Source organism: Hippocampus guttulatus, chromosome 1 (genome assembly GCF_054856545.1).
Source record: "Hippocampus guttulatus isolate MCC_2025c chromosome 1, RoL_Hgut_1.0, whole genome shotgun sequence".
NCBI classification, from domain to species: Eukaryota; Metazoa; Chordata; class Actinopteri; order Syngnathiformes; family Syngnathidae; genus Hippocampus; species Hippocampus guttulatus.
The window spans coordinates 19,738,141-19,765,279 of NC_141261.1; the positions used below are offsets into that span (position 1 = coordinate 19,738,141).

At 39.6% G+C, this 27,139-nt stretch overlaps 4 protein-coding genes and 2 pseudogenes across 4 annotated transcripts; 3 read left to right on the forward strand and 3 right to left on the reverse strand.

Moving 5' to 3' along the window:
• Nucleotides 1-52: 52 nt before the first annotated feature.
• LOC147210847 (uncharacterized) lies at nucleotides 53-6,628 on the forward strand. Its single transcript, XM_086117249.1, has 11 exons — nucleotides 53-206; nucleotides 1,296-1,451; nucleotides 1,529-1,654; nucleotides 2,773-2,936; nucleotides 3,858-3,948; nucleotides 4,029-4,127; nucleotides 4,386-4,406; nucleotides 4,500-4,520; nucleotides 5,717-5,743; nucleotides 5,815-5,874; nucleotides 5,947-6,628. The coding sequence occupies exons 1-11, from the start codon at nucleotides 158-160 to the stop codon at nucleotides 5,964-5,966; spliced, it is 834 nt and encodes a 277-aa protein (XP_085973375.1). The 5' UTR covers nucleotides 53-157; the 3' UTR covers nucleotides 5,967-6,628.
• Nucleotides 6,629-6,975: 347 nt separating this feature from the next.
• Nucleotides 6,976-9,119, reverse strand: LOC147210848 (reduced folate transporter-like). The gene is made up of 3 exons (XM_086117260.1): nucleotides 8,908-9,119; nucleotides 8,676-8,817; nucleotides 6,976-7,997 (listed from the first exon to the last, which is right to left on the reverse strand). The coding sequence occupies exons 1-3, from the start codon at nucleotides 8,991-8,993 to the stop codon at nucleotides 7,806-7,808; spliced, it is 420 nt and encodes a 139-aa protein (XP_085973386.1). The 5' UTR covers nucleotides 8,994-9,119; the 3' UTR covers nucleotides 6,976-7,805.
• A 1,667-nt stretch (nucleotides 9,120-10,786) lies between these two features.
• LOC147210849 (uncharacterized) lies at nucleotides 10,787-11,812 on the forward strand (annotated as a pseudogene).
• Nucleotides 11,813-11,973: 161 nt separating this feature from the next.
• On the reverse strand, nucleotides 11,974-12,824 carry LOC147210850 (uncharacterized; annotated as a pseudogene).
• Nucleotides 12,825-12,975: 151 nt separating this feature from the next.
• Nucleotides 12,976-19,553, forward strand: LOC147210851 (uncharacterized). The gene is made up of 11 exons (XM_086117296.1): nucleotides 12,976-13,129; nucleotides 14,219-14,374; nucleotides 14,452-14,577; nucleotides 15,696-15,859; nucleotides 16,781-16,871; nucleotides 16,952-17,050; nucleotides 17,309-17,329; nucleotides 17,423-17,443; nucleotides 18,640-18,666; nucleotides 18,738-18,797; nucleotides 18,870-19,553. Exons 1-11 carry the CDS (start codon nucleotides 13,081-13,083, stop codon nucleotides 18,887-18,889), a joined length of 834 nt encoding a protein of 277 aa, XP_085973422.1. The 5' UTR covers nucleotides 12,976-13,080; the 3' UTR covers nucleotides 18,890-19,553.
• Nucleotides 19,554-19,900: 347 nt separating this feature from the next.
• slc19a1 (solute carrier family 19 member 1) lies at nucleotides 19,901-26,976 on the reverse strand. The gene is made up of 6 exons (XM_086117284.1): nucleotides 26,901-26,976; nucleotides 25,578-26,148; nucleotides 24,029-24,815; nucleotides 21,833-22,025; nucleotides 21,601-21,742; nucleotides 19,901-20,922 (listed from the first exon to the last, which is right to left on the reverse strand). The coding sequence occupies exons 2-6, from the start codon at nucleotides 25,851-25,853 to the stop codon at nucleotides 20,731-20,733; spliced, it is 1,590 nt and encodes a 529-aa protein (XP_085973410.1). The 5' UTR covers nucleotides 25,854-26,148; nucleotides 26,901-26,976; the 3' UTR covers nucleotides 19,901-20,730.
• Between the last annotated feature and the right edge of the window lie 163 nt (nucleotides 26,977-27,139).

The window sequence follows — 27,139 nt, forward strand, 5'->3', positions numbered from 1 at the left end:
ACTTTGCGAGATCTCGCAATACTTTGGAATACTTTGCGAGATCTCGCATTACTTTGCGAGATCTCGCAAAGTTTTATTTTTTTTCCTTCCATGTCCCCTTAGGGGCTCCGTAGGCTGCCGTGTTTCCAGCTTTGTGATAGCCGAGCTGACGACAAAGATGCAGGTGTGCCTATCGGTGATTCCTGTGATTCTGGCCACTTGTACTGGTATGCTCCAGTTTATTTTTTTTTCCAGAAGAAACTGTTTAAGTTAAGCCCTCGCGACGAAATGTTTAGTGTAGTTTGTTTCTGAAGTGATTTTTGTATGTCATATAGATGCCGGTTTCATGTTCTCACGGTGTTAACAAGCGCTGAGATTTTAGTTAGCTTGACATTTAGCGGACACAAAATAAATAAGTAAATAGATGGGTTAGACCAGGAGTGTCCAAACTTTTTCGTTTGAGATCCATGTACAGAAAATGGAAGGATGGAAGGGCCACTTTAAAATTCTTCAACTTTTTGAAACACGCTAAAGTCAGTCATATTATTACTGTATATATCCATTGTATTGTCGAGTTCATTTAATCACATTTCTGTGAAAGGTGTTCAGACAAATAGTTGAGGATTTTGGACACCACTGGCTTTAGACGAACCTTAAAAGCGCATCTGAAGTGTTTGTACAAGATAGCAGAACAAAAACAGTTGTTGAAGTTTCACACTTGAAATATCCACGTGTTCTTAACAGGGGACTCTCGAGAATAATTGTTTCTCAAGTCTGCCACACAGGCTCGGAATTCGAATCTTAGCTCTGGCCTTTTCATGCTTGCGTGGGTTTTCTGCTTGTACTCTGGTTTACTCCCACATTACAAAAACATGTTTCTTAGGTTTATTAAAGACTGTAACTTGTCCATAGGTGTGATTATAAGTGTGAATGGTTGTTTATCTGTTCTTTGCAACAGGCTGGCGAACCGTTCAGTGTGTACGATTTGGGACACACTCCAGTTTAGCTGGCCCCCGACAACCTAGCTCCTCTCTTGTTTGTGGAAGCAGTGCATGACAGTTAGCGACAGATAAATATTTCAATTATAATCAGTCAAATGTGTTCGATTTACTTCCTATTAATCTGGTTGTGAATGTTTAGATAGCTTGAAATGTTCCAAAAGTAATTCCTATGGCAGATCTGTACGTGGTAGTTAAGTTTAGTTGTCGTCTGCATTCTTGGCAAAATGTCTTCCCTGTAAGGGGTTCCTGGACCAAAAATATCTGTTTACAGAGAGACTCAAAGAGTTTATTCTTGCGATTTCCTCTCCTTTTCAGCCACAAAAGTTTACAAGAAGGTGGGTGATGACGTTGTCCTCAGGCCTGATGCAGTTCCTGATACCAGCCCCCTCACAAGCATCTTGTGGAAGCATGGTTATGACATCGCCATCGAGTGGGACACGGATGGTGTAGAGGCGTTTCGTCAATTTAAAAGTATGGAATCAAATCAAGGGGTCGTCAAGGATCATCTCGCTTGCTGAAAGCCTCTTTCTTACCGGCCTCTCTTTTAGATCGCGCTACGCTGAACAATGTGAACGGTGAGCTGACCATCACGGGATTGACTCAAAATGACAGTGGCACATACACACCTGAAATCAACTTTGTCTCTGCCACCCAAACTCATCTTGCCGTTATTTGTAAGTATATTGTCCTTGTAATGTTTTCTAAATAGGTGCCCGGGTACTTCGGGGTGGGTCAAAGCAACTGACTACCGTTGACTTGAACTGAAAACAAGGATGGAAAAAATAAAACAACTTGTTTCTGGGGCTGTGCCAGCAGATATACCTGCAAAAGATTTAAGTTTTTAAAAATTTACAATTGTAAAACACAGTGGCTAGCAAACATAAGCGCTATATTTCAAAGGAGCAGGTCTGTGCCATTAATCTGAGCAACAGAAAAGTAAATTACAGTGCTTCCTTGAGTTACAGGTTTCATTTATCCGGGACTATGCTTGTGACTTCTAAAGATGGGACACTGTGTTAAACAGAAACAAGAACGAAATACAATGAATTTGCAAATCATGTTCAACCTATACTTGATTGAAGACACTACAAAGACAAGATACTTAATGTTCAAACTGATCGGCTATTGTTTTTAGCAGATCATCATTAACTTAGAATTTTATGTCTTCAACATGTTCCCAAAAATCCGGGACAGGGTACACTGTGTTTCAACATTCAGTAAATATTGTTTGCAGTGTAGTCGATGAAATATTAGTTGAACATGATTTGCAAATTATTGTATTGTGTTTTTACTTGTTTAACACAAAATCCCAACTTCATTGGAATTGGGGTTTTATCTTAAATCATCTTTCCTTTTGGAAATTAATGGATATGCTATTCATCTATTCCAGCCTCTCCAAAAACCCCAAGATTTAAAAAAAAAAAAAAAAAAAATGTGTGTAATCAGAAAAACAGAACCCACAGACATTTGACATAATAACATAGTAATGACATAATTAAATGGAAGACAAAGATTTAAGATTTGTGCCTAAGGATTAATTCATTGTGGCTCTCCACAAGGGTGAAGTATAATAGTCATGCAGACAATATTTAAAAAAAAAAAAAAAAACATTACTACTGTAAGTGACTCAGCAACCTGCTACATTAGTCATTTTTTGTTGAAGATCAAGAACATATGACGTCCTATGAGCTGCTGCACTGTTTGTGGTCCAATGCCCGTTTAATGCATTAAACATTGCCAAAGAGATGCTACAACAACCAAAGTGTCATCACTCTTTTTGTTTCATCATTAGTGCCTGTTCCCCAGCCCACTGTCTTAACATCCTGTGATGATGAGAGGACAATTTGCACTTTGACATGCGCTGGCAACACCACGGGAGCTCAACCTGTCACCTACACCTGGAAGTTTGGCGATTCCTTGGAGACCAACTCATCCATGAAGCACATCATTCAAAAGGTCTAATACTGTGCATGAACGGGTGGAGAAGAGTTTCAGCCAGCTCTGGTTTGAGCATAAACTGGGAAAGTAAAACAGAAAAAAAACAAAAGACCTACGGCCGCAGATGGCAGCATTGGATCTCATTAGGATGAGCTCATTGTGTGTCTTCACCACATAGTGTAAGCTCCTAAAACATTGGAAATGCGATGTTTACAAGCTGCTTCTGATTGATCAAAGTGTTTGTCATATTAAATTTATTGTCGTAAATAGTGTCCGAAAAGATTGACAGATTATTTACATTAGAAGTTGAAGCGATGACATATGTACGTGCATACACACACACGAACACTTGCATGGTATCCACACACACTAATAAATACTACTACTCTTACCACGGTATGTAGTAGTATGGTAAAGTAGCATGGTAAAGTTTGATTTCAGATGTAAAATTGTTACACTGGTGATTCATTGTCTTCTATACATTATTTTGCCATCAAACGTGCATTTTTGTTGTTATTTTAGAGAAGAAAATGACTGTTCAGGTGTTTAAGACATCATTTAAGCCAAATAGTATCAAAGTCACTGTCGTGCATGAAATACCACAAAATCTTTTTCATACGAAATAGGTGATTTGGGTGGAAACCAACCCATGTTTTACTGCTGATGACTTTTGAAATCGAACAAGGTTCTTTTTTTTTTAACTTTCTGTGTTTACATACAAAACATTCATAAAACACCGTTCTGTGAGCCTTGAAAGATCAGCCAGAATGCTGAATGCTAAATCGGCAGGTCAAAAAAAAAAGTTTGAAACGATGAAATGCAAATGATACGAAGGTTTTACAGGTCCCTTGCTTTTAAAGTTATCATTGAAAGTCTGCGGATACTTTTGGGCTGTATAAACATGTCACTCGGCTCTTTGTGCCTTCGTTCCTCTCTCAGGACACTTCAAGCGCAGGCGATTTCATGTGCGAACTGCAGAATCCAGTCAGCATAAAATCCAGCTTGTCTACTCGCAGCCCGTTCTTCAATGGTAAATTGACACAACACAGTGTGCAGTTAATTGTGTCGTTTAAAAAAAATAATAAAGGGGGACTGTTTTTGTTTCAACAGAGAGCGAAGCGGGCCTGAAGGTCAACACGGGCCTGACAGTCTTCATCTGTCTCCTGACTGTAGTGGTGGTGCTGGTGCTCATTCACAAATGTAGAACAGGTAAGACAAGAAAAATATAGAGCTCAAGCTACCATCTTGATTTTTATCAATTTTTAACTTTGACGTTCTTTGTGACTATTTTAGCCATCTCCTTCTGCATGCTTGTATGTCAGTCATCAACTCTAGTGTAATTTACAGTTCTTAAAGGGTCCATGGCAACAGTTTGATCCAGGTTGATCCATCATTTCTGATAGGGGAAATGTATTCATAATTCAAATGTTGTTTTCTGAGATTCTAATATCTGTTCATCTCACATAGGGATGTGGTTCTTCCAAAAAGGTACGGTAAGCATGGAAGTTAAAACTCAACTTGACTTTATTCTTCTTATATGGTGAGTGCAAACCTTTCATTTTTATCCTTCCCAATTTTTAGCCTTCATGCCGTGGGAAGCAGGTCAGTATAAAGCAGAACGCTTTTCAACATTTTAATATACCCTATTTTTCAGACTACAAAAGTCGCACTTATTAAATAGTTTGGCTGATCCTTCAACTTGTACTTAGGTGCAATTGGTATGTATTAAAATTAGATGTTGGACTGGCACCTAAAATCCCTCTTCCCCAATCCTGTTGACAGCAGCAAACAAGTTTTAGTTGGTTTTGAAACTTCAACTTCAAAGTTGTTGAGGGTTTTTTTCCCCCAAAGTTTAAAAGGTGTTGCATTGTGGCCAAATGTAGAATTCTGGTCAGTTATTGCATACATCCTGATTGGTTAATTCTGTATGCTAAACTGGCGATACGTCACACTTTAGCTGACATGACTACTGCTTCTTCTATTTTGTTTTGGAGGTTGGCATATACTTTTGGAGCTTTACCGCCACTTCATTTTGCATGCGTTATCCACCAGAACAAGGATTCACCTTCTTACAGTTCCAGGATTTTACCTTTTGGCCATAATCTTTCAAAAGTTAGCTTGTAGCAGACGTGTGCACATTTTCAGCATGACGTCTCTGATCCACTGGTGAAAGGACACTTTGATCCTCTCCTCTTTCATCTATAACTGCTTCAGACAGCAAAGTGTATGCAGAAAAGTGGTGAAGATTGCACGACTGTCTGTGTCCTATGTGTTGTGTTGTGTTATTTTTGTTATTTTGACTTCAAAATGGCGCCGCGAGAGTGGCTGCCTTTCCAGCAGCTCCTATATTTTGTTGTTCTACTTCTTCCTTTCATAACTTTGCTGCTGTGAATTGGGAATTTCTCCATTGCGAGACTAATAAAGGCTTTCTTTCTTTCTTAATGCGACGTATGTTCTAGTTAAGGTAAGCCAGTTGAAACTAAAAAACAAAAACTTTTTCTGTACTTCCAAACAGAACTTGTTTGCTGTCATCAATTCAATTAGGGAATTTTACTTGTATTCTGGAGCGACTTATGTTTTTTTCCTTCTTCATGATTAATTTTTTGACTGGTGTTACTTATACTCCAGAGTAACTTGCCATCTGCAAAATACGGTAAACGGTCTCAATATCCCCAAAAAGTTGAGGCTCGTGGCCAATTAATCATTGAAATTATGTTGGGGCTGCTTTTAAGGGTCCTTTTCCATAAAAAAAAAAAAAAGATACGCAATCGCCTTTTTTGTCTCCTTTACCACCACAGACTTCTGGAGGAAGGAAGAGAGGCAATGTAAGTGTCAACCATTGTATTGATTTCAAACTTTTAAAATGCCGTATGACAAAAACACAAATGTTCTGTAGATGGAGCCGCAAATGAATCAAACGGCACCACGACTCATCAAGAGAAAGCACAAGCGGGAGGTACGACTCTGAAAATCTCCACTTTAAACAAGTTATGTCACAATGCAACGCTTTACTCTTTGTCTTTTACAGAGGAAACACCAATGACGTAGATGGCCCAAAACCCGAGATCACTCTCTTAACAGTTGCACACGCTTCAAGTTTTACGCTACTGTGTGTGTGTGTGTGTGTGTGTGTGTGTGTGTGTGTGTGTGTGTGTGTGTGTGTGTGTGTGTGTGTCCAAGTAAAAAGGGAAACCAGGCAATAGGACTGAAACGTGAACCCGAGACAATACCAGGAAATCCTCTAGCGTGTGCTATATTGTTGGCCAACATTGCAACACGGGTCAGCACCAGGGTGACAGGGCGACACAGGCTGTGTCATCTGAGGATGTACTTTGGTTACAGCGCAACTGTGGAGTGGGAATGCACTGATGTGAGGGAGCAGATGCGGGGTCAAACGTTTGTCCATCAACAATCACATCACTGAGCAGTTCTGAGAGCATTTTTTATACACCTGACTTCTTTTAACACTAATGTTTGGAACTCATTTGATGCTACTTGTTTTTTTTGCATGTCCTTTAAATCATGATTATGTTTCACCCCTTGTCAAACTACTTTGGGTTTTATGATATGCTTTTAAAGTGACACCACAGCAATTGTTGTAGACTGCCTTGCACACATTCCCTTTGGTCATTCAATCTTATTTTGGTTTGCAAATGAGTCCAAGTAGATGCATCGTATATTGCTGTCTAATAAAACACTAAAACGTTGGAGCATGTTGTCAATTTCCACTTGAACTATGTGAAAGCAGCCAGTCAATACATCTTGTACAATGTGTCCTCTGTAAAGAAACTGCTTCAAATTAAGGAAACGGCATCATAGCTTTCTGATTACAAGCTGTATTGCCGCATGTGGTCTTGTAACTGGCGAGTTGGCCATTGGGACACAAACTCGTTTGCGTGGTCAAATTTGTTTTATGATTGGCATGTAAAATTCAAGGCTGCAGCTGCAAAAATAGCTTCGACGGTTAAAAAAACTAAACACGATGAGGGGTGCTGGTCAGAAAAAGCTGACCAAACAACCAACATGGACATGCCAGTACACAAACTGAGGCTGGGGATTCGAATGTTATCTACTCGCTTTAATCGTACACAAAAATACTGAAAAAATATAAACACCTGATTAAGTTTGTTTTACAACATTCAGACAAACTCACTGATAACATAAGATACAAGGTATATTGTAACATTAACTTAAATCTCACACTCTGAGTCCTGTATAATCCTACTCAAAAACAGTCATCTCATGTACTCCAGTCATTGCTTCGAAACAACAGAAAATTTTTTTTTAAAAAAGCTGCAAAATGTTCCTGTTGCATTTGGAATCACTACATTCTGATAAGTGTCCAGCCCAAGTGCGTGTGGGAGTAAAAGCAACAATCCTATCACCAAACATCAGAAAACCTGCAAGGCCGTGAACCGGAAACAAATGCAAATTTAAGTCTCCATAAAACAATTGTAATTTCTTCCAATGCGTTTTCTTCTGTGTCTATCCTATTTCATTGGATATTTTTCCTCTAAAAAAAGTCTTCATAAAAATGTGCAACTATCACCATCAACGCTGGGATGACACTGAAGGGATCTTCTAAACTAAAGCGACGTTAATGTTAGATTATTGATACAGACCTAAACTAAATCCAATGGAGTGATTTCATGGATATAAACATCACAGATGATAGCAGCAGTTCTGTCATGATCACAATGGAATCATTAATTCGTCGTCACTGAATCAGGACAATCAAACTCGGCTCATTCGGGCCATCAACATTGAACTTTGTCATTAAGTGCACTGAATTAAATTTTTTTTAAAGTAAACCCAGGCTCCTGTATCAGCCAGCAGTTGAGGCACTTGAGCATGATTATGGCTCATTAATACAGTCGGTGGTGACTGCTATGTCTCGGAATTTTTGCCATTGGACAAAGGTTCTGCCTCAGGGACCATGTTGCTGAGTTCAGTAGACTTGGGCTGTTGGTCGATTCCTTGCCTCTTGGGCTGCTTTCTAAAGTGACAGAAGATGACGACCACTGCGCTTGCTAAGTAGCCAACGGTCAGCAGGGCGAAGTAAATAAAGTACACAAGAAACTGTAAAAGAAAGAAAAAAAGCAGAAAGGCAACAATTACACGGAGCCTAAATTAGACAAGGTTGCAAGAATAGTTTTAAAGTTGCACAAATAGGGCAACATGTCAAGTCACAGCCAGGAGGTTCTAGATTTAAATTTCAGCTCTGACTTGCAGTACCAGTCAAAAGTTTGGAAAGATCCTATAATTCAGTGTTTGTTTGTTTTTATTATTTTAAAATGTCCTGAATTGCAGATTGATACTTAAATCAAAAACATTATAAAGACATTAATGGGAGTTATTTGGTTGGTTAAAACACAATGTTTTATCATTTAGATTCCTACAGGCACTTTCTGCCCGATAATAGCTTTGCACATCTTGCTATTTTCTCATTCCGCTTTACGATGTGGATGATGTTTAATAACCTGGAATGACTTTCAGTTCACCGCTGTGTATTATCAAGAGTTAATAACTTGAATTTCTTGACCTTTTAATGTGCGTTTCTCTGGTTGAATTTGAAGGTGTTTCCAAACTTTTGATCGCTAAAGTAAGTATGAGATGAGTGCCCCCCCCCTCAAAAAAAAAGAAGCAAACAAAGATCTAAACACGACGTCAGTCCTGAGAAAACATCCATGACATGTGAGCAAATAGCATGACATCTATGAACCATGTTGTCCAAGTTCTTGTTCCGTGTCCACATACCTGGCTGTGCACATCCAAAGCCAGCCCCCTCTTGTCGGAAAAAATCAGGTTGATGACGCTCTTCAGGATGGTCCCCAGGAAAGTGTTGATGCCAAAAACCAAGGCACAAAGCTCCTTGGTGAGTGACGACGCAATCTGGAAACTGCACATCAAACCCCCCCCCCCCTCCATCAGACCCACCATGGTTGTCCTTGGGCCACTTGATATGCAAATATGACTGCAGCGCACTCACGTAGCAATCGGCACCAGGAACTGGTAGAAGCTCCTGAAGAGTACGTAGGCCACGTAACAGACCCAGATGTTGTCAGTGGTGCCCATGAGAAGAAGCAGGCCAGCTTGCACTGCTGTGATCACACCAATGACAAGCTCTGACCAGATATTCCAGCGGATTTTAACAAAGCCTGCGATGAAGGCGGTCAAGGCACCTGAAAAGAGGCAGAAGATGTCAGTCAGTGTAGATTAAAAAAAAAAAAAGGTTCGAGAGAGGCCACGATGTGAAAAGACAGGACACATATTGTTCCCATTTATTTGGATTTGTAACATAGTGTCCACTCATGGTTTGCCATTTACAAATGTGTCTCTTCATCTTTTTTTGTTGTTGTTGTATTTGTTTTTTTAGTTCTTTCTTCAATGTGCTAAGATGCCACAATATGCCAAAGCCCTGGCTCAAACTAAAACAGTATTTTGTGTCGAGGAAGTATGTGAATGTGAAGTTATGGAGAATCTTTACTGTACAGAGCAAGCGCACTTCTGGTGCATGGTTTATTTATGTTATTTATTGATATGAAATCATCAGGAAGCCAATTTTTTTTTAAAGGTCGTGCCATAACAGAGTGTTTACTTTGACGAGACATTTTTATGTTGTTTTAATTATAGCAGTGGTTCTTAACCTTGCGGTAGAGGTATCAAACCCAATCAGTTCATATGCACATTCACCGAACACTTAATTAGTGAAAAATAAAAATATGATTGTTTTTTGCTTTTTTTGTTTTTTTACAAATTCAAGACATAAAAAAATGCATTTATTAACCTTGTGGTAGAGGTATCAAACCCAATCAGTTCATATGCACATTCACCGAACCCTTAATTAGTGAAAAATAAAAATATGATTGTTTTTTGCTTTTTTTGTTTTTTTACAAATTCAAGACATTAAAAAGTCAACACAATTAGTATAAGGATAAAGTATACTAATACTTAAAAATAAAGTATACTAACAGCTGGGACAGGCTCCAGAAACTCTCCATGACCCTGTTCAGGATAAGTGGTGTTGAAAATGGATAGATAGATTATATTTAGAGCTTCTTCTTTCTTTATTTTTTGGGGGAAAAGGAATGGTCGAAATACCTATTAGTACCTCACACACACACACACACACACACACACACACACACACACTCAGTGTTTATCAGGCTGACAGCCCTTCATTTTAACACTGGGATTCCCAGAGATTTTGGTGCTCCCTAATTTTACCACTGGTCTCCCTTTTTGGGACATCAGTCCAAAACTGACCCCACACCCCACCGTCCTCCCTATCTTACTCTCACGATGCACCTTGAAAAATAGTGAATGATTTGATTGGTTAACTTGGCAGAAATATATAATTTTCTTTATAAAATACACTCATCTTAAAACAACAGAATGCTATTGCGGTTCATTTATTTGTTTAATATTTATTACGCAAGCTCGATGGCTCGCCTGCGTCGACCCGGTACGTTCAAATTATGCGACAGCGATGACGTAACCAAAACCGGGCCAGAGTATTGTTCCAAAACTAACTTCATTTGAATGACGAAAAGAAATACTCTGCTCCATAACGCCACATAGTACGGAGCTACGGAGACCCTAAGGGGACATGGAAGGGAAAAAAAAAAACTTTGCGAGATCTCGCAAAGTCTTCCAAAGTATTGCGAGACCTCGCAAAGTCTTCCAAAGTATTGCGAGATCTCGCAAAGTCTAAAGTATTGCGAGATCTCGCAAACTTTATTTATTTATTTTTAATGCTCGTTGACGTGCTTCCGGGTCATCGTACGTGTAACCGCAAACAACAATGATGGAGCGTGTTCAACCGTTCCTGAGTTTAATAGAATTTTACTTTGAAATTGGCTTGAAATACAAAGACATTAAATCTGTTCTTGATATTAAGTACGGTAACTGAAAATGGTCACGTTAAAGGCTTCCAGCGTTTCCTGGTGCCAATACCGCCAGGCAGCACTCTTGACAGTTACTTGGATGGAGCCAGCACCGCCAATCAAAGAATTGAATATTGGTGGCGGTTTCTTCGCAGCCAGTGCATGGAGTTCTGGTTATCCCTCTTCACAGACCTCAGAGACAATGGCTTCTTTGATGGTGGATTTCTGGACAAAAACATCCTACAATTTTGTTGCATAGGACTTATTCAGGTGAGTTCATACGTTCTGATAGACTCATTAATTAAATGTGTATTTTTGTATACGAGAGTGAGTTGATGGGAAAGTGTACAGGAACACGAAAGAAGGAAAGAAGATAATGGTGTGTTATCACAGGGTGAAGGTGAAGGAAAAGTGGGGAGTGGTGAGATGTGGCACACATGAGAGGGGAGGAGTGAGACAAAAAATGCAGCTTCATGCTAAAATTTGTTGCTCATAAAAGCTGATATGACTGTGCAACGCTTATTTAATCTGTCTGTATATTATTTTCAACAGGATGAGTTGGATGACACGGCCCTAGTTTGGAACAGCCATCTCATCAGGCCCTCAAAGAACATAAATGTCCCCAGTGGTCGGCCCAACGTGATGTATGCGTTACCTGAACTTTATGGTACAAGGGACTTCCTCTCCCCAGTTGAAAATGAACAAGTTCAACTGTGCAAAAGCCAGTGTGTCTTTTGTTTGACCATGCCTTGTGATCCGGATGTATTTTCATTGTGTGCTTTTTTTAATGGCCCAGTCCGATCTAATGTCACCAAAAGATCCATTTCAGGCTGTGAACTTGTATTTACACCTCAGAGAGGCCCTCACTGCTACTCTTTAAGATAATAAAACTTTATCTGCTGTTTTTCTTCCTGTATAAGGACAATGTATTTGATCTACAATATAAAATGTTTGTTTGTCAAAGCATTATTGGTGTAAATAAACATTCTTTCTTGGTTGCTGACTTTATCCACAAATACTTAACCAACGTGGATGCTGAAGAGTATTCCTGCATAATTGTACATCATCCCAATTGAATTTTCACCTGCCTGTAAATGATGACTACGTAATTGTCACTCCTCACTTTCGACAGCAAGGTGGTTTCTTGTGTTTAAAAAAACTCTTAAGAATGATTTGGAACACATTTTATTCACATTGACAAATTCTTACAAACATCAATCTCAAAATTGTGAGTCTTTTCAGCAGAAACATTTTTAAGTCGTGCCATTCTCTCATCATGGTTTTGGAGCACACTTGGAGATCCACCCAGTACACATTTTTTCCTCGATCTTATTTAGTCTCTCATTCTTTGGAGGCCTTTAACGTGACCATTTTCAGTCCCAAGATCAGCTCGAACGATTCGAGGACAACCCCCCAAACGGTGCACAACGTCGATGTAGTAACCTCCAATCAACTTCGGGTCACTACTTGTTATGTAGGCATTGAGCCACATTATTTTCCTTGAAAAACCATCAATAGCCCCATTGATACAAATTCCAAATTGCTTCAGTTTGTCATAGGAGTCCATGTGCCATATAAAATTTGGCCCTTTGGAGAAGTAGTTTCGCCGTCTCCGACGTCTTGCTTGCCTTAACGACACTCCTCTCGGATCCAACTCTTTCAGGACCAGACGAACGTCCTCTTTCCTGACAAGAAGTCCATATTCTCTGCACTTACTGTACATCCACCTGTAACCGTGTAGTTGTCCGGAATGCTGCAATTGGTTGCGAATGAAGTCAACCAGGACTCCCAAGTCATTGAACGTTTTTCGACGAAATAGTCCTCTTTGGTTCAACACTCGCTTCAAATGTCTTTCGCTTATTTGGAAACCGTACTTAATATCAAGAACAGATTTAATGTCTTTGTATTTCAAGCCAATTTCAAAGTAAAATTCTATTAAACTCACGAACGGTTGAACACGCTCCATCATTGTTGTTTGCGGTTACACGTACGATGACCCGGAAGCACGTCAACGAGCATTTAAAAATAAATAAATAAAGATTGCGAGATCTCGCAATACTTTGGAATACTTTGCGAGATCTCGCAATACTTTGGAATACTTTGCGAAATCTCGCAAAGTACTTTGCGAGATCTCGCAATACTTTGGAATACTTTGCGAGATCTCGCATTACTTTGCGAGATCTCGCAAAGTTTTATTTTTTTTCCTTCCATGTCCCCTTAGGGGCTCCGTAGGCTGCCGTGTTTCCAGCTTTGTGATAGCCGAGCTGACGACAAAGATGCAGGTGTGCCTATCGGTGATTCCTGTGATTCTGGCCACTTGTACTGGTATGCTCCAGTTTATTTTTTTTTCCAGAAGAAACTGTTTAAGTTAAGCCCTCGCGACGAAATGTTTAGTGTAGTTTGTTTCTGAAGTGATTTTTGTATGTCATATAGATGCCGGTTTCATGTTCTCACGGTGTTAACAAGCGCTGAGATTTTAGTTAGCTTGACATTTAGCGGACACAAAATAAATAAGTAAATAGATGGGTTAGACCAGGAGTGTCCAAACTTTTTCGTTTGAGATCCATGTACAGAAAATGGAAGGATGGAAGGGCCACTTTAAAATTCTTCAACTTTTTGAAACACGCTAAAGTCAGTCATATTATTACTGTATATATCCATTGTATTGTCGAGTTCATTTAATCACATTTCTGTGAAAGGTGTTCAGACAAATAGTTGAGGATTTTGGACACCACTGGCTTTAGACGAACCTTAAAAGCGCATCTGAAGTGTTTGTACAAGATAGCAGAACAAAAACAGTTGTTGAAGTTTCACACTTGAAATATCCACGTGTTCTTAACAGGGGACTCTCGAGAATAATTGTTTCTCAAGTCTGCCACACAGGCTCGGAATTCGAATCTTAGCTCTGGCCTTTTCATGCTTGCGTGGGTTTTCTGCTTGTACTCTGGTTTACTCCCACATTACAAAAACATGTTTCTTAGGTTTATTAAAGACTGTAACTTGTCCATAGGTGTGATTATAAGTGTGAATGGTTGTTTATCTGTTCTTTGCAACAGGCTGGCGAACCGTTCAGTGTGTACGATTTGGGACACACTCCAGTTTAGCTGGCCCCCGACAACCTAGCTCCTCTCTTGTTTGTGGAAGCAGTGCATGACAGTTAGCGACAGATAAATATTTCAATTATAATCAGTCAAATGTGTTCGATTTACTTCCTATTAATCTGGTTGTGAATGTTTAGATAGCTTGAAATGTTCCAAAAGTAATTCCTATGGCAGATCTGTACGTGGTAGTTAAGTTTAGTTGTCGTCTGCATTCTTGGCAAAATGTCTTCCCTGTAAGGGGTTCCTGGACCAAAAATATCTGTTTACAGAGAGACTCAAAGAGTTTATTCTTGCGATTTCCTCTCCTTTTCAGCCACAAAAGTTTACAAGAAGGTGGGTGATGACGTTGTCCTCAGGCCTGATGCAGTTCCTGATACCAGCCCCCTCACAAGCATCTTGTGGAAGCATGGTTATGACATCGCCATCGAGTGGGACACGGATGGTGTAGAGGCGTTTCGTCAATTTAAAAGTATGGAATCAAATCAAGGGGTCGTCAAGGATCATCTCGCTTGCTGAAAGCCTCTTTCTTACCGGCCTCTCTTTTAGATCGCGCTACGCTGAACAATGTGAACGGTGAGCTGACCATCACGGGATTGACTCAAAATGACAGTGGCACATACACACCTGAAATCAACTTTGTCTCTGCCACCCAAACTCATCTTGCCGTTATTTGTAAGTATATTGTCCTTGTAATGTTTTCTAAATAGGTGCCCGGGTACTTCGGGGTGGGTCAAAGCAACTGACTACCGTTGACTTGAACTGAAAACAAGGATGGAAAAAATAAAACAACTTGTTTCTGGGGCTGTGCCAGCAGATATACCTGCAAAAGATTTAAGTTTTTAAAAATTTACAATTGTAAAACACAGTGGCTAGCAAACATAAGCGCTATATTTCAAAGGAGCAGGTCTGTGCCATTAATCTGAGCAACAGAAAAGTAAATTACAGTGCTTCCTTGAGTTACAGGTTTCATTTATCCGGGACTATGCTTGTGACTTCTAAAGATGGGACACTGTGTTAAACAGAAACAAGAACGAAATACAATGAATTTGCAAATCATGTTCAACCTATACTTGATTGAAGACACTACAAAGACAAGATACTTAATGTTCAAACTGATCGGCTATTGTTTTTAGCAGATCATCATTAACTTAGAATTTTATGTCTTCAACATGTTCCCAAAAATCCGGGACAGGGTACACTGTGTTTCAACATTCAGTAAATATTGTTTGCAGTGTAGTCGATGAAATATTAGTTGAACATGATTTGCAAATTATTGTATTGTGTTTTTACTTGTTTAACACAAAATCCCAACTTCATTGGAATTGGGGTTTTATCTTAAATCATCTTTCCTTTTGGAAATTAATGGATATGCTATTCATCTATTCCAGCCTCTCCAAAAACCCCAAGATTTAAAAAAAAAAAAAAAAAAAATGTGTGTAATCAGAAAAACAGAACCCACAGACATTTGACATAATAACATAGTAATGACATAATTAAATGGAAGACAAAGATTTAAGATTTGTGCCTAAGGATTAATTCATTGTGGCTCTCCACAAGGGTGAAGTATAATAGTCATGCAGACAATATTTAAAAAAAAAAAAAAAAACATTACTACTGTAAGTGACTCAGCAACCTGCTACATTAGTCATTTTTTGTTGAAGATCAAGAACATATGACGTCCTATGAGCTGCTGCACTGTTTGTGGTCCAATGCCCGTTTAATGCATTAAACATTGCCAAAGAGATGCTACAACAACCAAAGTGTCATCACTCTTTTTGTTTCATCATTAGTGCCTGTTCCCCAGCCCACTGTCTTAACATCCTGTGATGATGAGAGGACAATTTGCACTTTGACATGCGCTGGCAACACCACGGGAGCTCAACCTGTCACCTACACCTGGAAGTTTGGCGATTCCTTGGAGACCAACTCATCCATGAAGCACATCATTCAAAAGGTCTAATACTGTGCATGAACGGGTGGAGAAGAGTTTCAGCCAGCTCTGGTTTGAGCATAAACTGGGAAAGTAAAACAGAAAAAAAACAAAAGACCTACGGCCGCAGATGGCAGCATTGGATCTCATTAGGATGAGCTCATTGTGTGTCTTCACCACATAGTGTAAGCTCCTAAAACATTGGAAATGCGATGTTTACAAGCTGCTTCTGATTGATCAAAGTGTTTGTCATATTAAATTTATTGTCGTAAATAGTGTCCGAAAAGATTGACAGATTATTTACATTAGAAGTTGAAGCGATGACATATGTACGTGCATACACACACACGAACACTTGCATGGTATCCACACACACTAATAAATACTACTACTCTTACCACGGTATGTAGTAGTATGGTAAAGTAGCATGGTAAAGTTTGATTTCAGATGTAAAATTGTTACACTGGTGATTCATTGTCTTCTATACATTATTTTGCCATCAAACGTGCATTTTTGTTGTTATTTTAGAGAAGAAAATGACTGTTCAGGTGTTTAAGACATCATTTAAGCCAAATAGTATCAAAGTCACTGTCGTGCATGAAATACCACAAAATCTTTTTCATACGAAATAGGTGATTTGGGTGGAAACCAACCCATGTTTTACTGCTGATGACTTTTGAAATCGAACAAGGTTCTTTTTTTTTTAACTTTCTGTGTTTACATACAAAACATTCATAAAACACCGTTCTGTGAGCCTTGAAAGATCAGCCAGAATGCTGAATGCTAAATCGGCAGGTCAAAAAAAAAAGTTTGAAACGATGAAATGCAAATGATACGAAGGTTTTACAGGTCCCTTGCTTTTAAAGTTATCATTGAAAGTCTGCGGATACTTTTGGGCTGTATAAACATGTCACTCGGCTCTTTGTGCCTTCGTTCCTCTCTCAGGACACTTCAAGCGCAGGCGATTTCATGTGCGAACTGCAGAATCCAGTCAGCATAAAATCCAGCTTGTCTACTCGCAGCCCGTTCTTCAATGGTAAATTGACACAACACAGTGTGCAGTTAATTGTGTCGTTTAAAAAAAATAATAAAGGGGGACTGTTTTTGTTTCAACAGAGAGCGAAGCGGGCCTGAAGGTCAACACGGGCCTGACAGTCTTCATCTGTCTCCTGACTGTAGTGGTGGTGCTGGTGCTCATTCACAAATGTAGAACAGGTAAGACAAGAAAAATATAGAGCTCAAGCTACCATCTTGATTTTTATCAATTTTTAACTTTGACGTTCTTTGTGACTATTTTAGCCATCTCCTTCTGCATGCTTGTATGTCAGTCATCAACTCTAGTGTAATTTACAGTTCTTAAAGGGTCCATGGCAACAGTTTGATCCAGGTTGATCCATCATTTCTGATAGGGGAAATGTATTCATAATTCAAATGTTGTTTTCTGAGATTCTAATATCTGTTCATCTCACATAGGGATGTGGTTCTTCCAAAAAGGTACGGTAAGCATGGAAGTTAAAACTCAACTTGACTTTATTCTTCTTATATGGTGAGTGCAAACCTTTCATTTTTATCCTTCCCAATTTTTAGCCTTCATGCCGTGGGAAGCAGGTCAGTATAAAGCAGAACGCTTTTCAACATTTTAATATACCCTATTTTTCAGACTACAAAAGTCGCACTTATTAAATAGTTTGGCTGATCCTTCAACTTGTACTTAGGTGCAATTGGTATGTATTAAAATTAGATGTTGGACTGGCACCTAAAATCCCTCTTCCCCAATCCTGTTGACAGCAGCAAACAAGTTTTAGTTGGTTTTGAAACTTCAACTTCAAAGTTGTTGAGGGTTTTTTTCCCCCAAAGTTTAAAAGGTGTTGCATTGTGGCCAAATGTAGAATTCTGGTCAGTTATTGCATACATCCTGATTGGTTAATTCTGTATGCTAAACTGGCGATACGTCACACTTTAGCTGACATGACTACTGCTTCTTCTATTTTGTTTTGGAGGTTGGCATATACTTTTGGAGCTTTACCGCCACTTCATTTTGCATGCGTTATCCACCAGAACAAGGATTCACCTTCTTACAGTTCCAGGATTTTACCTTTTGGCCATAATCTTTCAAAAGTTAGCTTGTAGCAGACGTGTGCACATTTTCAGCATGACGTCTCTGATCCACTGGTGAAAGGACACTTTGATCCTCTCCTCTTTCATCTATAACTGCTTCAGACAGCAAAGTGTATGCAGAAAAGTGGTGAAGATTGCACGACTGTCTGTGTCCTATGTGTTGTGTTGTGTTATTTTTGTTATTTTGACTTCAAAATGGCGCCGCGAGAGTGGCTGCCTTTCCAGCAGCTCCTATATTTTGTTGTTCTACTTCTTCCTTTCATAACTTTGCTGCTGTGAATTGGGAATTTCTCCATTGCGAGACTAATAAAGGCTTTCTTTCTTTCTTAATGCGACGTATGTTCTAGTTAAGGTAAGCCAGTTGAAACTAAAAAACAAAAACTTTTTCTGTACTTCCAAACAGAACTTGTTTGCTGTCATCAATTCAATTAGGGAATTTTACTTGTATTCTGGAGCGACTTATGTTTTTTTCCTTCTTCATGATTAATTTTTTGACTGGTGTTACTTATACTCCAGAGTAACTTGCCATCTGCAAAATACGGTAAACGGTCTCAATATCCCCAAAAAGTTGAGGCTCGTGGCCAATTAATCATTGAAATTATGTTGGGGCTGCTTTTAAGGGTCCTTTTCCATAAAAAAAAAAAAAAGATACGCAATCGCCTTTTTTGTCTCCTTTACCACCACAGACTTCTGGAGGAAGGAAGAGAGGCAATGTAAGTGTCAACCATTGTATTGATTTCAAACTTTTAAAATGCCGTATGACAAAAACACAAATGTTCTGTAGATGGAGCCGCAAATGAATCAAACGGCACCACGACTCATCAAGAGAAAGCACAAGCGGGAGGTACGACTCTGAAAATCTCCACTTTAAACAAGTTATGTCACAATGCAACGCTTTACTCTTTGTCTTTTACAGAGGAAACACCAATGACGTAGATGGCCCAAAACCCGAGATCACTCTCTTAACAGTTGCACACGCTTCAAGTTTTACGCTACTGTGTGTGTGTGTGTGTGTGTGTGTGTGTGTGTGTGTGTGTGTGTGTGTGTGTGTGTGTGTGTGTGTGTCCAAGTAAAAAGGGAAACCAGGCAATAGGACTGAAACGTGAACCCGAGACAATACCAGGAAATCCTCTAGCGTGTGCTATATTGTTGGCCAACATTGCAACACGGGTCAGCACCAGGGTGACAGGGCGACACAGGCTGTGTCATCTGAGGATGTACTTTGGTTACAGCGCAACTGTGGAGTGGGAATGCACTGATGTGAGGGAGCAGATGCGGGGTCAAACGTTTGTCCATCAACAATCACATCACTGAGCAGTTCTGAGAGCATTTTTTATACACCTGACTTCTTTTAACACTAATGTTTGGAACTCATTTGATGCTACTTGTTTTTTTTGCATGTCCTTTAAATCATGATTATGTTTCACCCCTTGTCAAACTACTTTGGGTTTTATGATATGCTTTTAAAGTGACACCACAGCAATTGTTGTAGACTGCCTTGCACACATTCCCTTTGGTCATTCAATCTTATTTTGGTTTGCAAATGAGTCCAAGTAGATGCATCGTATATTGCTGTCTAATAAAACACTAAAACGTTGGAGCATGTTGTCAATTTCCACTTGAACTATGTGAAAGCAGCCAGTCAATACATCTTGTACAATGTGTCCTCTGTAAAGAAACTGCTTCAAATTAAGGAAACGGCATCATAGCTTTCTGATTACAAGCTGTATTGCCGCATGTGGTCTTGTAACTGGCGAGTTGGCCATTGGGACACAAACTCGTTTGCGTGGTCAAATTTGTTTTATGATTGGCATGTAAAATTCAAGGCTGCAGCTGCAAAAATAGCTTCGACGGTTAAAAAAACTAAACACGATGAGGGGTGCTGGTCAGAAAAAGCTGACCAAACAACCAACATGGACATGCCAGTACACAAACTGAGGCTGGGGATTCGAATGTTATCTACTCGCTTTAATCGTACACAAAAATACTGAAAAAATATAAACACCTGATTAAGTTTGTTTTACAACATTCAGACAAACTCACTGATAACATAAGATACAAGGTATATTGTAACATTAACTTAAATCTCACACTCTGAGTCCTGTATAATCCTACTCAAAAACAGTCATCTCATGTACTCCAGTCATTGCTTCGAAACAACAGAAAATTTTTTTTTAAAAAAGCTGCAAAATGTTCCTGTTGCATTTGGAATCACTACATTCTGATAAGTGTCCAGCCCAAGTGCGTGTGGGAGTAAAAGCAACAATCCTATCACCAAACATCAGAAAACCTGCAAGGCCGTGAACCGGAAACAAATGCAAATTTAAGTCTCCATAAAACAATTGTAATTTCTTCCAATGCGTTTTCTTCTGTGTCTATCCTATTTCATTGGATATTTTTCCTCTAAAAAAAGTCTTCATAAAAATGTGCAACTATCACCATCAACGCTGGGATGACACTGAAGGGATCTTCTAAACTAAAGCGACGTTAATGTTAGATTATTGATACAGACCTAAACTAAATCCAATGGAGTGATTTCATGGATATAAACATCACAGATGATAGCAGCAGTTCTGTCATGATCACAATGGAATCATTAATTCGTCGTCACTGAATCAGGACAATCAAACTCGGCTCATTCGGGCCATCAACATTGAACTTTGTCATTAAGTGCACTGAATTAAATTTTTTTTAAAGTAAACCCAGGCTCCTGTATCAGCCAGCAGTTGAGGCACTTGAGCATGATTATGGCTCATTAATACAGTCGGTGGTGACTGCTATGTCTCGGAATTTTTGCCATTGGACAAAGGTTCTGCCTCAGGGACCATGTTGCTGAGTTCAGTAGACTTGGGCTGTTGGTCGATTCCTTGCCTCTTGGGCTGCTTTCTAAAGTGACAGAAGATGACGACCACTGCGCTTGCTAAGTAGCCAACGGTCAGCAGGGCGAAGTAAATAAAGTACACAAGAAACTGTAAAAGAAAGAAAAAAAGCAGAAAGGCAACAATTACACGGAGCCTAAATTAGACAAGGTTGCAAGAATAGTTTTAAAGTTGCACAAATAGGGCAACATGTCAAGTCACAGCCAGGAGGTTCTAGATTTAAATTTCAGCTCTGACTTGCAGTACCAGTCAAAAGTTTGGAAAGATCCTATAATTCAGTGTTTGTTTGTTTTTATTATTTTAAAATGTCCTGAATTGCAGATTGATACTTAAATCAAAAACATTATAAAGACATTAATGGGAGTTATTTGGTTGGTTAAAACACAATGTTTTATCATTTAGATTCCTACAGGCACTTTCTGCCCGATAATAGCTTTGCACATCTTGCTATTTTCTCATTCCGCTTTACGATGTGGATGATGTTTAATAACCTGGAATGACTTTCAGTTCACCGCTGTGTATTATCAAGAGTTAATAACTTGAATTTCTTGACCTTTTAATGTGCGTTTCTCTGGTTGAATTTGAAGGTGTTTCCAAACTTTTGATCGCTAAAGTAAGTATGAGATGAGTGCCCCCCCCCTCAAAAAAAAAGAAGCAAACAAAGATCTAAACACGACGTCAGTCCTGAGAAAACATCCATGACATGTGAGCAAATAGCATGACATCTATGAACCATGTTGTCCAAGTTCTTGTTCCGTGTCCACATACCTGGCTGTGCACATCCAAAGCCAGCCCCCTCTTGTCGGAAAAAATCAGGTTGATGACGCTCTTCAGGATGGTCCCCAGGAAAGTGTTGATGCCAAAAACCAAGGCACAAAGCTCCTTGGTGAGTGACGACGCAATCTGGAAACTGCACATCAAACCCCCCCCCCCCTCCATCAGACCCACCATGGTTGTCCTTGGGCCACTTGATATGCAAATATGACTGCAGCGCACTCACGTAGCAATCGGCACCAGGAACTGGTAGAAGCTCCTGAAGAGTACGTAGGCCACGTAACAGACCCAGATGTTGTCAGTGGTGCCCATGAGAAGAAGCAGGCCAGCTTGCACTGCTGTGATCACACCAATGACAAGCTCTGACCAGATATTCCAGCGGATTTTAACAAAGCCTGCGATGAAGGCGGTCAAGGCACCTGAAAAGAGGCAGAAGATGTCAGTCAGTGTAGATTAAAAAAAAAAAAAGGTTCGAGAGAGGCCACGATGTGAAAAGACAGGACACATATTGTTCCCATTTATTTGGATTTGTAACATAGTGTCCACTCATGGTTTGCCATTTACAAATGTGTCTCTTCATCTTTTTTTGTTGTTGTTGTATTTGTTTTTTTAGTTCTTTCTTCAATGTGCTAAGATGCCACAATATGCCAAAGCCCTGGCTCAAACTAAAACAGTATTTTGTGTCGAGGAAGTATGTGAATGTGAAGTTATGGAGAATCTTTACTGTACAGAGCAAGCGCACTTCTGGTGCATGGTTTATTTATGTTATTTATTGATATGAAATCATCAGGAAGCCAATTTTTTTTTAAAGGTCGTGCCATAACAGAGTGTTTACTTTGACGAGACATTTTTATGTTGTTTTAATTATAGCAGTGGTTCTTAACCTTGCGGTAGAGGTATCAAACCCAATCAGTTCATATGCACATTCACCGAACACTTAATTAGTGAAAAATAAAAATATGATTGTTTTTTGCTTTTTTTGTTTTTTTACAAATTCAAGACATAAAAAAATGCATTTATTAACCTTGTGGTAGAGGTATCAAACCCAATCAGTTCATATGCACATTCACCGAACCCTTAATTAGTGAAAAATAAAAATATGATTGTTTTTTGCTTTTTTTGTTTTTTTACAAATTCAAGACATTAAAAAGTCAACACAATTAGTATAAGGATAAAGTATAAGTTTTTTAATTGTGCACAAAATGAACCAGCCAATGATGGCCAAGCGGGCATGTCATAACTACCGTAATTGACATGTTGAGTCGTGCCTTAGCTTCCATGACAGAGGCTCTGTCGAACAGCTTCGGTTCAATCAATCAGATTAAAATTGATTAAAGATTTAGTCATCTGGTTATTTTTCAGATTTAGTCCAATTTGAGTCGCTTAAAAACAGAGCAATTTTAGTCAACTAAATTAATAATTAATATAGTCGACGTTTTCCTTGAGCATACATACAAACTTTAATGCAGCATACTATACCAAAATCGTGAAAACTATCACGTAACGACGTGATACTGATAAGATAAGAAAACCTTTATTCGTCTTGCAATGGAGAAATTACCAATTCACAGCAGCAAAGTTATCAAAGGAAGAAGTAGAACAACAAAATATAGGAGCTGCTGGAAAGGCAGCCACTCTCGCGGCGCCATTTTGAAGCCAAAATAACAAAAATAACACAACACATAGGACACAGACAGTCGTGCAATCTTCACCACTTTGATGTAAAAATGTGAAAAATTATCATGTCAAAATGTGAAAATCATCCATGTAAAAACGTGATAGCCTACTAGCCGCATCAAAACTTGTCATGTTGAAACAGAATGGATAAGCTGGCTCATTTAAACGATTTCATTAAGTTCTTTGTCATGCTTGGGTTGAGAGATTTTAGGTTGAATGCCATTGCATTTGGATGTAATACAGAAGCACCGGCCTCTGCGCCCTGCTGCAGGATGGGACCATGGTCGCAACAGAAGTTGGGGACTCCGCCACAAAGCCAACTTGTTCACATTTTGTACTTTTCACGCTTTTACGCAATACGTTTCACGTTTTTACATAATTGGCACATTTTACAGGAAATTAATGACTTGTATTTTTGTTTTCGTTTCGGTCGGAAAAGAAATGAGTGACGGAGATTTTTAGTCAAGAAAATTAGCGCTGCACTAAGATGGGTTTGATATGATATTCATCTGTTTTGGTATCATATTGTAGCCGTTTAGAATATTTTGAGGGAGTGTCAATGACCCAATTTTTTTTTTGTAAATAAATTTCATTTACAAAGTGCATGCTCATTTTTTTATGGCACTTTGATGATTTTTGTACTATGGTGATGAACATAAAATTCAATTCCTGACACCGAGGGGACGACACTGGTGGTTGTATTCATTAACAGCAAACTTGCAGGGTAACACTCCAAATTGCTTACTGAGTAAAGTAGATGCAGCCTCCACGGCACCATTGTAGACATTCTTGTTCTCCGTTGCCGGGTAGACTTTGCTCCACAGGATGTGGACGTAGAATAACACCAGGTAGTATCCTGTGGAGTTGAAGATCCACCATAGGGACCACAGTCGCGTGTTGGGTTTTTTCACCACAGTTCTCAGCTCCATCAGCATCTGCACAAAAAGGGAATCCTTCCAGCGGGACGCCGAGCACGGGGAGACGGCTGTGGTCAATTCGTCCTCCGTCGAATTCATCTTGTACAATTCCGCTTTGGTGGCTAACTGAGTGGCCGTTTCGCTGGGCGCCTGTTTCCGCGCCTGGTTGAAAAACAAGGAGCGTTTCGGCCAGGGCAGGCACAGCGACAGCAGCAGACCAAAGCTGACGAAGCCCAAAGATATTGCACTGAGGGTCTTGTAGCGGATTTGTCCCACTGAAATGAAAAGTTGGCCCAGCACGGAGCTGGTAAACACTCCCAAGAGGATGGAGGTGCGCGAGTAGCTGGCCACGCGTTGATAGAGGTTCAGGCTGACCAGGGAAAAGATGTAGGAGGAATAGGCCACGCGGCACGCCATTGTGACACCGTAGAAGAATTCCATAAACTGCATCTGAAGGAGGGAGGTGCAGAGGAGCAGAATGAGCCAGATGACCACCTGGCTGATGCCCTGAATGACCAGAACTGGCTTGTAGCGCAGAAGATCAGTCAGCAGGAAGGCAGGTACCAGCACTGCCATGTAGGAGTACGTCAGCACAGGCGTAATCTCATTGGTCACCTAAAAAAATACAAAAAATGAAAGACGGCTTGAATCAGATCCAGAAATGGTTTTCTCTTGTGGAGGATTTTAAGAGCCATTTAGTTGTGTTTTGTAGGTCTCAAACGACATGGATTTTTTTTTTAGGCTAAAGCAGATTCCCATATTAGGCAAAATGCATTTCCAATAACCAGTTAATCATTAGCTTAATTTAAAAACCTATCAACTTCCTTTTCAGTCCCATTATCCTTACAACAATAAAAATATGAGCATTTAACTGTTTTACAATGCATCATCCTTTATTATTTGTTTGGCTTGACAACAGATGAAAAATGTGATAGGGAGGATGTTCAATGTCATTATCTTTGTCTTGTGTCGTAAAGTGGTAATTAGATAGGTCGAGAAGAAGATAAGATGTATTCTGATGCCCACATACTTTGTATAATACAGCAAACTATTTGCACAAATGTAAGTCCAATACATTTACTCTATACTCACTCACTTAAGGTCGACAGTTTTCATTTCAATCAAAAACATTTAGCATTGACCCACTGTGAGAAGTGCGAGCCTTAACTGCGGTAAGATAGATCAGTTAAACCCATCATGGGACAATTGTTGACTTCACCGTGTCAGCAGGCTTTGAAACCGAAACCGCAAAGGTTTCTTGGGTGTTCTCTTACAGACATCTGCACAAATAACTTTTTTATATCCTTGATTACGACTTCAAATGAATTGCAAACGCAAATTCAACAAAGTTCAATCAACTCAGAGGAAACAACCGACCTGCTGCCTGGTAAAATTCTTTTCAGTGCTGAGTAGATATGGTGTAATGAAGGGCTCTCCAGGCTTGATGGATGACATAAACCCATAGAAACACAAGAAGATCACAGCCCATATCCTCTTCCTGGGCTCCTCTGGGAGAGCTTGAGAGGCAGTCGGCTCCTCTGAAGTGCACGTTGCTCTCTCTAAATCTCCATCAATGTTTCCTTCAATGGCTTCAGCTGCAGGCACCTTAAGATCCATCTCATTCTCTTGCTCTGCTGTGCTATCTGAAACCATTATGTCAGCTGATCGGGGGGAACTCACAAGTAAAATTGCAGTGTGAGATCACCAAGTGTTTTGGTGCCAAGTTCATTCAGTCCCTGAATGGGTCAAGTTGAAATGTGTGGTTCCTTGTCAAGGCTTCGAGCTTCCTTCAGTCCCCAACAAACAGTTTATGTAATGTGCTGGGGAAGTGGTGAAAATGCTACACGCTGGCAGCCTCACAGAGAAGAATGTTGACCTTGGCTCCATTATGCACTGTGTCAATGCACACCAGCAACTGCGCAGTCATTGGGTAATTTTCATTGTCCACCTGGAAACACACAGTAATAACATTAGAACCATTCAGACAGTGACAATGAGGAATTAAAACATTTGACCCTCCAATCATGTCCAATTCATCGGTACACTAAAAATGTGGCACAATATGAACTGCTGCATGCTTTGTTTATTTATTTATTTATTATTGCATTTCGACACCATTTTAGCCCTTTGTGTCACTGCATTTAATAATGTAATGTGAATTCAAAATATATTCAAACATAAAATAACAAGCCCGGGTGACGTTTTTTTTTTATAATAACAATGGCTGGGTCAATTTGACATGAGGGTTGAAAAGATGTAAGGCATTTTTGTCTAACAGCTGTGGTAAATAATGCAATTTACATAAGAGGGAAACAAGATTTGTCATACTGTATTTGTCACACTATGTGACTTAAATAAACAACCGGGGCAAACAAGTTACACAAGCGTTCGCACGTGTCCTTAAGCGGCAACTTATAACTCTGCCAATTTGGTCTTTTTCACGATTAAGTCATGCGTGATAGAACCTTTACCACCGACTAGAGAATAAACAGTAAATAAAACACAAAGCAGCTAGCTGTCTTGCTGGCTAACAACGATGCATGAAAAATGCAACATTTATATCGCCTGTTCATACAATTGCAAGACACGTTATTCACAGTTGGAAACTGATTTGCAACAATTTCGCTTGCCAGAGAGTTTAGCATTCTGCATGTGAATCACAAATTAGAAGTGCGTTTAACTTAAAACACGTTTACATACCTCGTGTGTGTTACAGCAGAATCAGCGGCGCCCGTTGGTCGAACGCCCTACTTTTTCCATCGTACTGACTTTTGGGAAATGAAGTATCACAGTGTAAAATGGCTTGCAGAAAACTACAAGCGCTATAGCTTTCGCTAGGTGGCAGCAGTGTAGCGAGACATACACGCAGAGACGCACAGACTCACAGACGCGCACACACAGACGCACATACGCGCATACCCAACACATGCTAATATTGT

Coding starts and splice junctions, on each gene's coding strand:
- LOC147210851 (XM_086117296.1), top strand. CDS start 13,081: ATGCAGGTGTGCCTATCGGTGATTCCTGTGATTCTGGCCACTTGTACT. Junction 14,375..14,451: donor GGCGTTTCGTCAATTTAAAA/GTATGGAATCAA, acceptor CCTCTCTTTTAG/ATCGCGCTACGCTGAACAAT. Junction 17,444..18,639: donor CTTCATGCCGTGGGAAGCAG/GTCAGTATAAAG, acceptor TTACCACCACAG/ACTTCTGGAGGAAGGAAGAG.
- LOC147210848 (XM_086117260.1), bottom strand. CDS start 8,993: ATGGGCACCACTGACAACATCTGGGTCTGTTACGTGGCCTACGTACTC. Junction 8,818..8,907: donor TTCCTGGTGCCGATTGCTAC/GTGAGTGCGCTG, acceptor TTTGATGTGCAG/TTTCCAGATTGCGTCGTCAC. Junction 7,998..8,675: donor CTTTGGATGTGCACAGCCAG/GTATGTGGACAC, acceptor TTTCTTTTACAG/TTTCTTGTGTACTTTATTTA.
- LOC147210847 (XM_086117249.1), top strand. CDS start 158: ATGCAGGTGTGCCTATCGGTGATTCCTGTGATTCTGGCCACTTGTACT. Junction 2,937..3,857: donor TGAAGCACATCATTCAAAAG/GTCTAATACTGT, acceptor TTCCTCTCTCAG/GACACTTCAAGCGCAGGCGA. Junction 4,407..4,499: donor GATGTGGTTCTTCCAAAAAG/GTACGGTAAGCA, acceptor CCCAATTTTTAG/CCTTCATGCCGTGGGAAGCA.
- slc19a1 (XM_086117284.1), bottom strand. CDS start 25,853: ATGGTTTCAGATAGCACAGCAGAGCAAGAGAATGAGATGGATCTTAAG. Junction 24,816..25,577: donor AGAATTTTACCAGGCAGCAG/GTCGGTTGTTTC, acceptor GTATTTTTTTAG/GTGACCAATGAGATTACGCC. Junction 20,923..21,600: donor CTTTGGATGTGCACAGCCAG/GTATGTGGACAC, acceptor TTTCTTTTACAG/TTTCTTGTGTACTTTATTTA.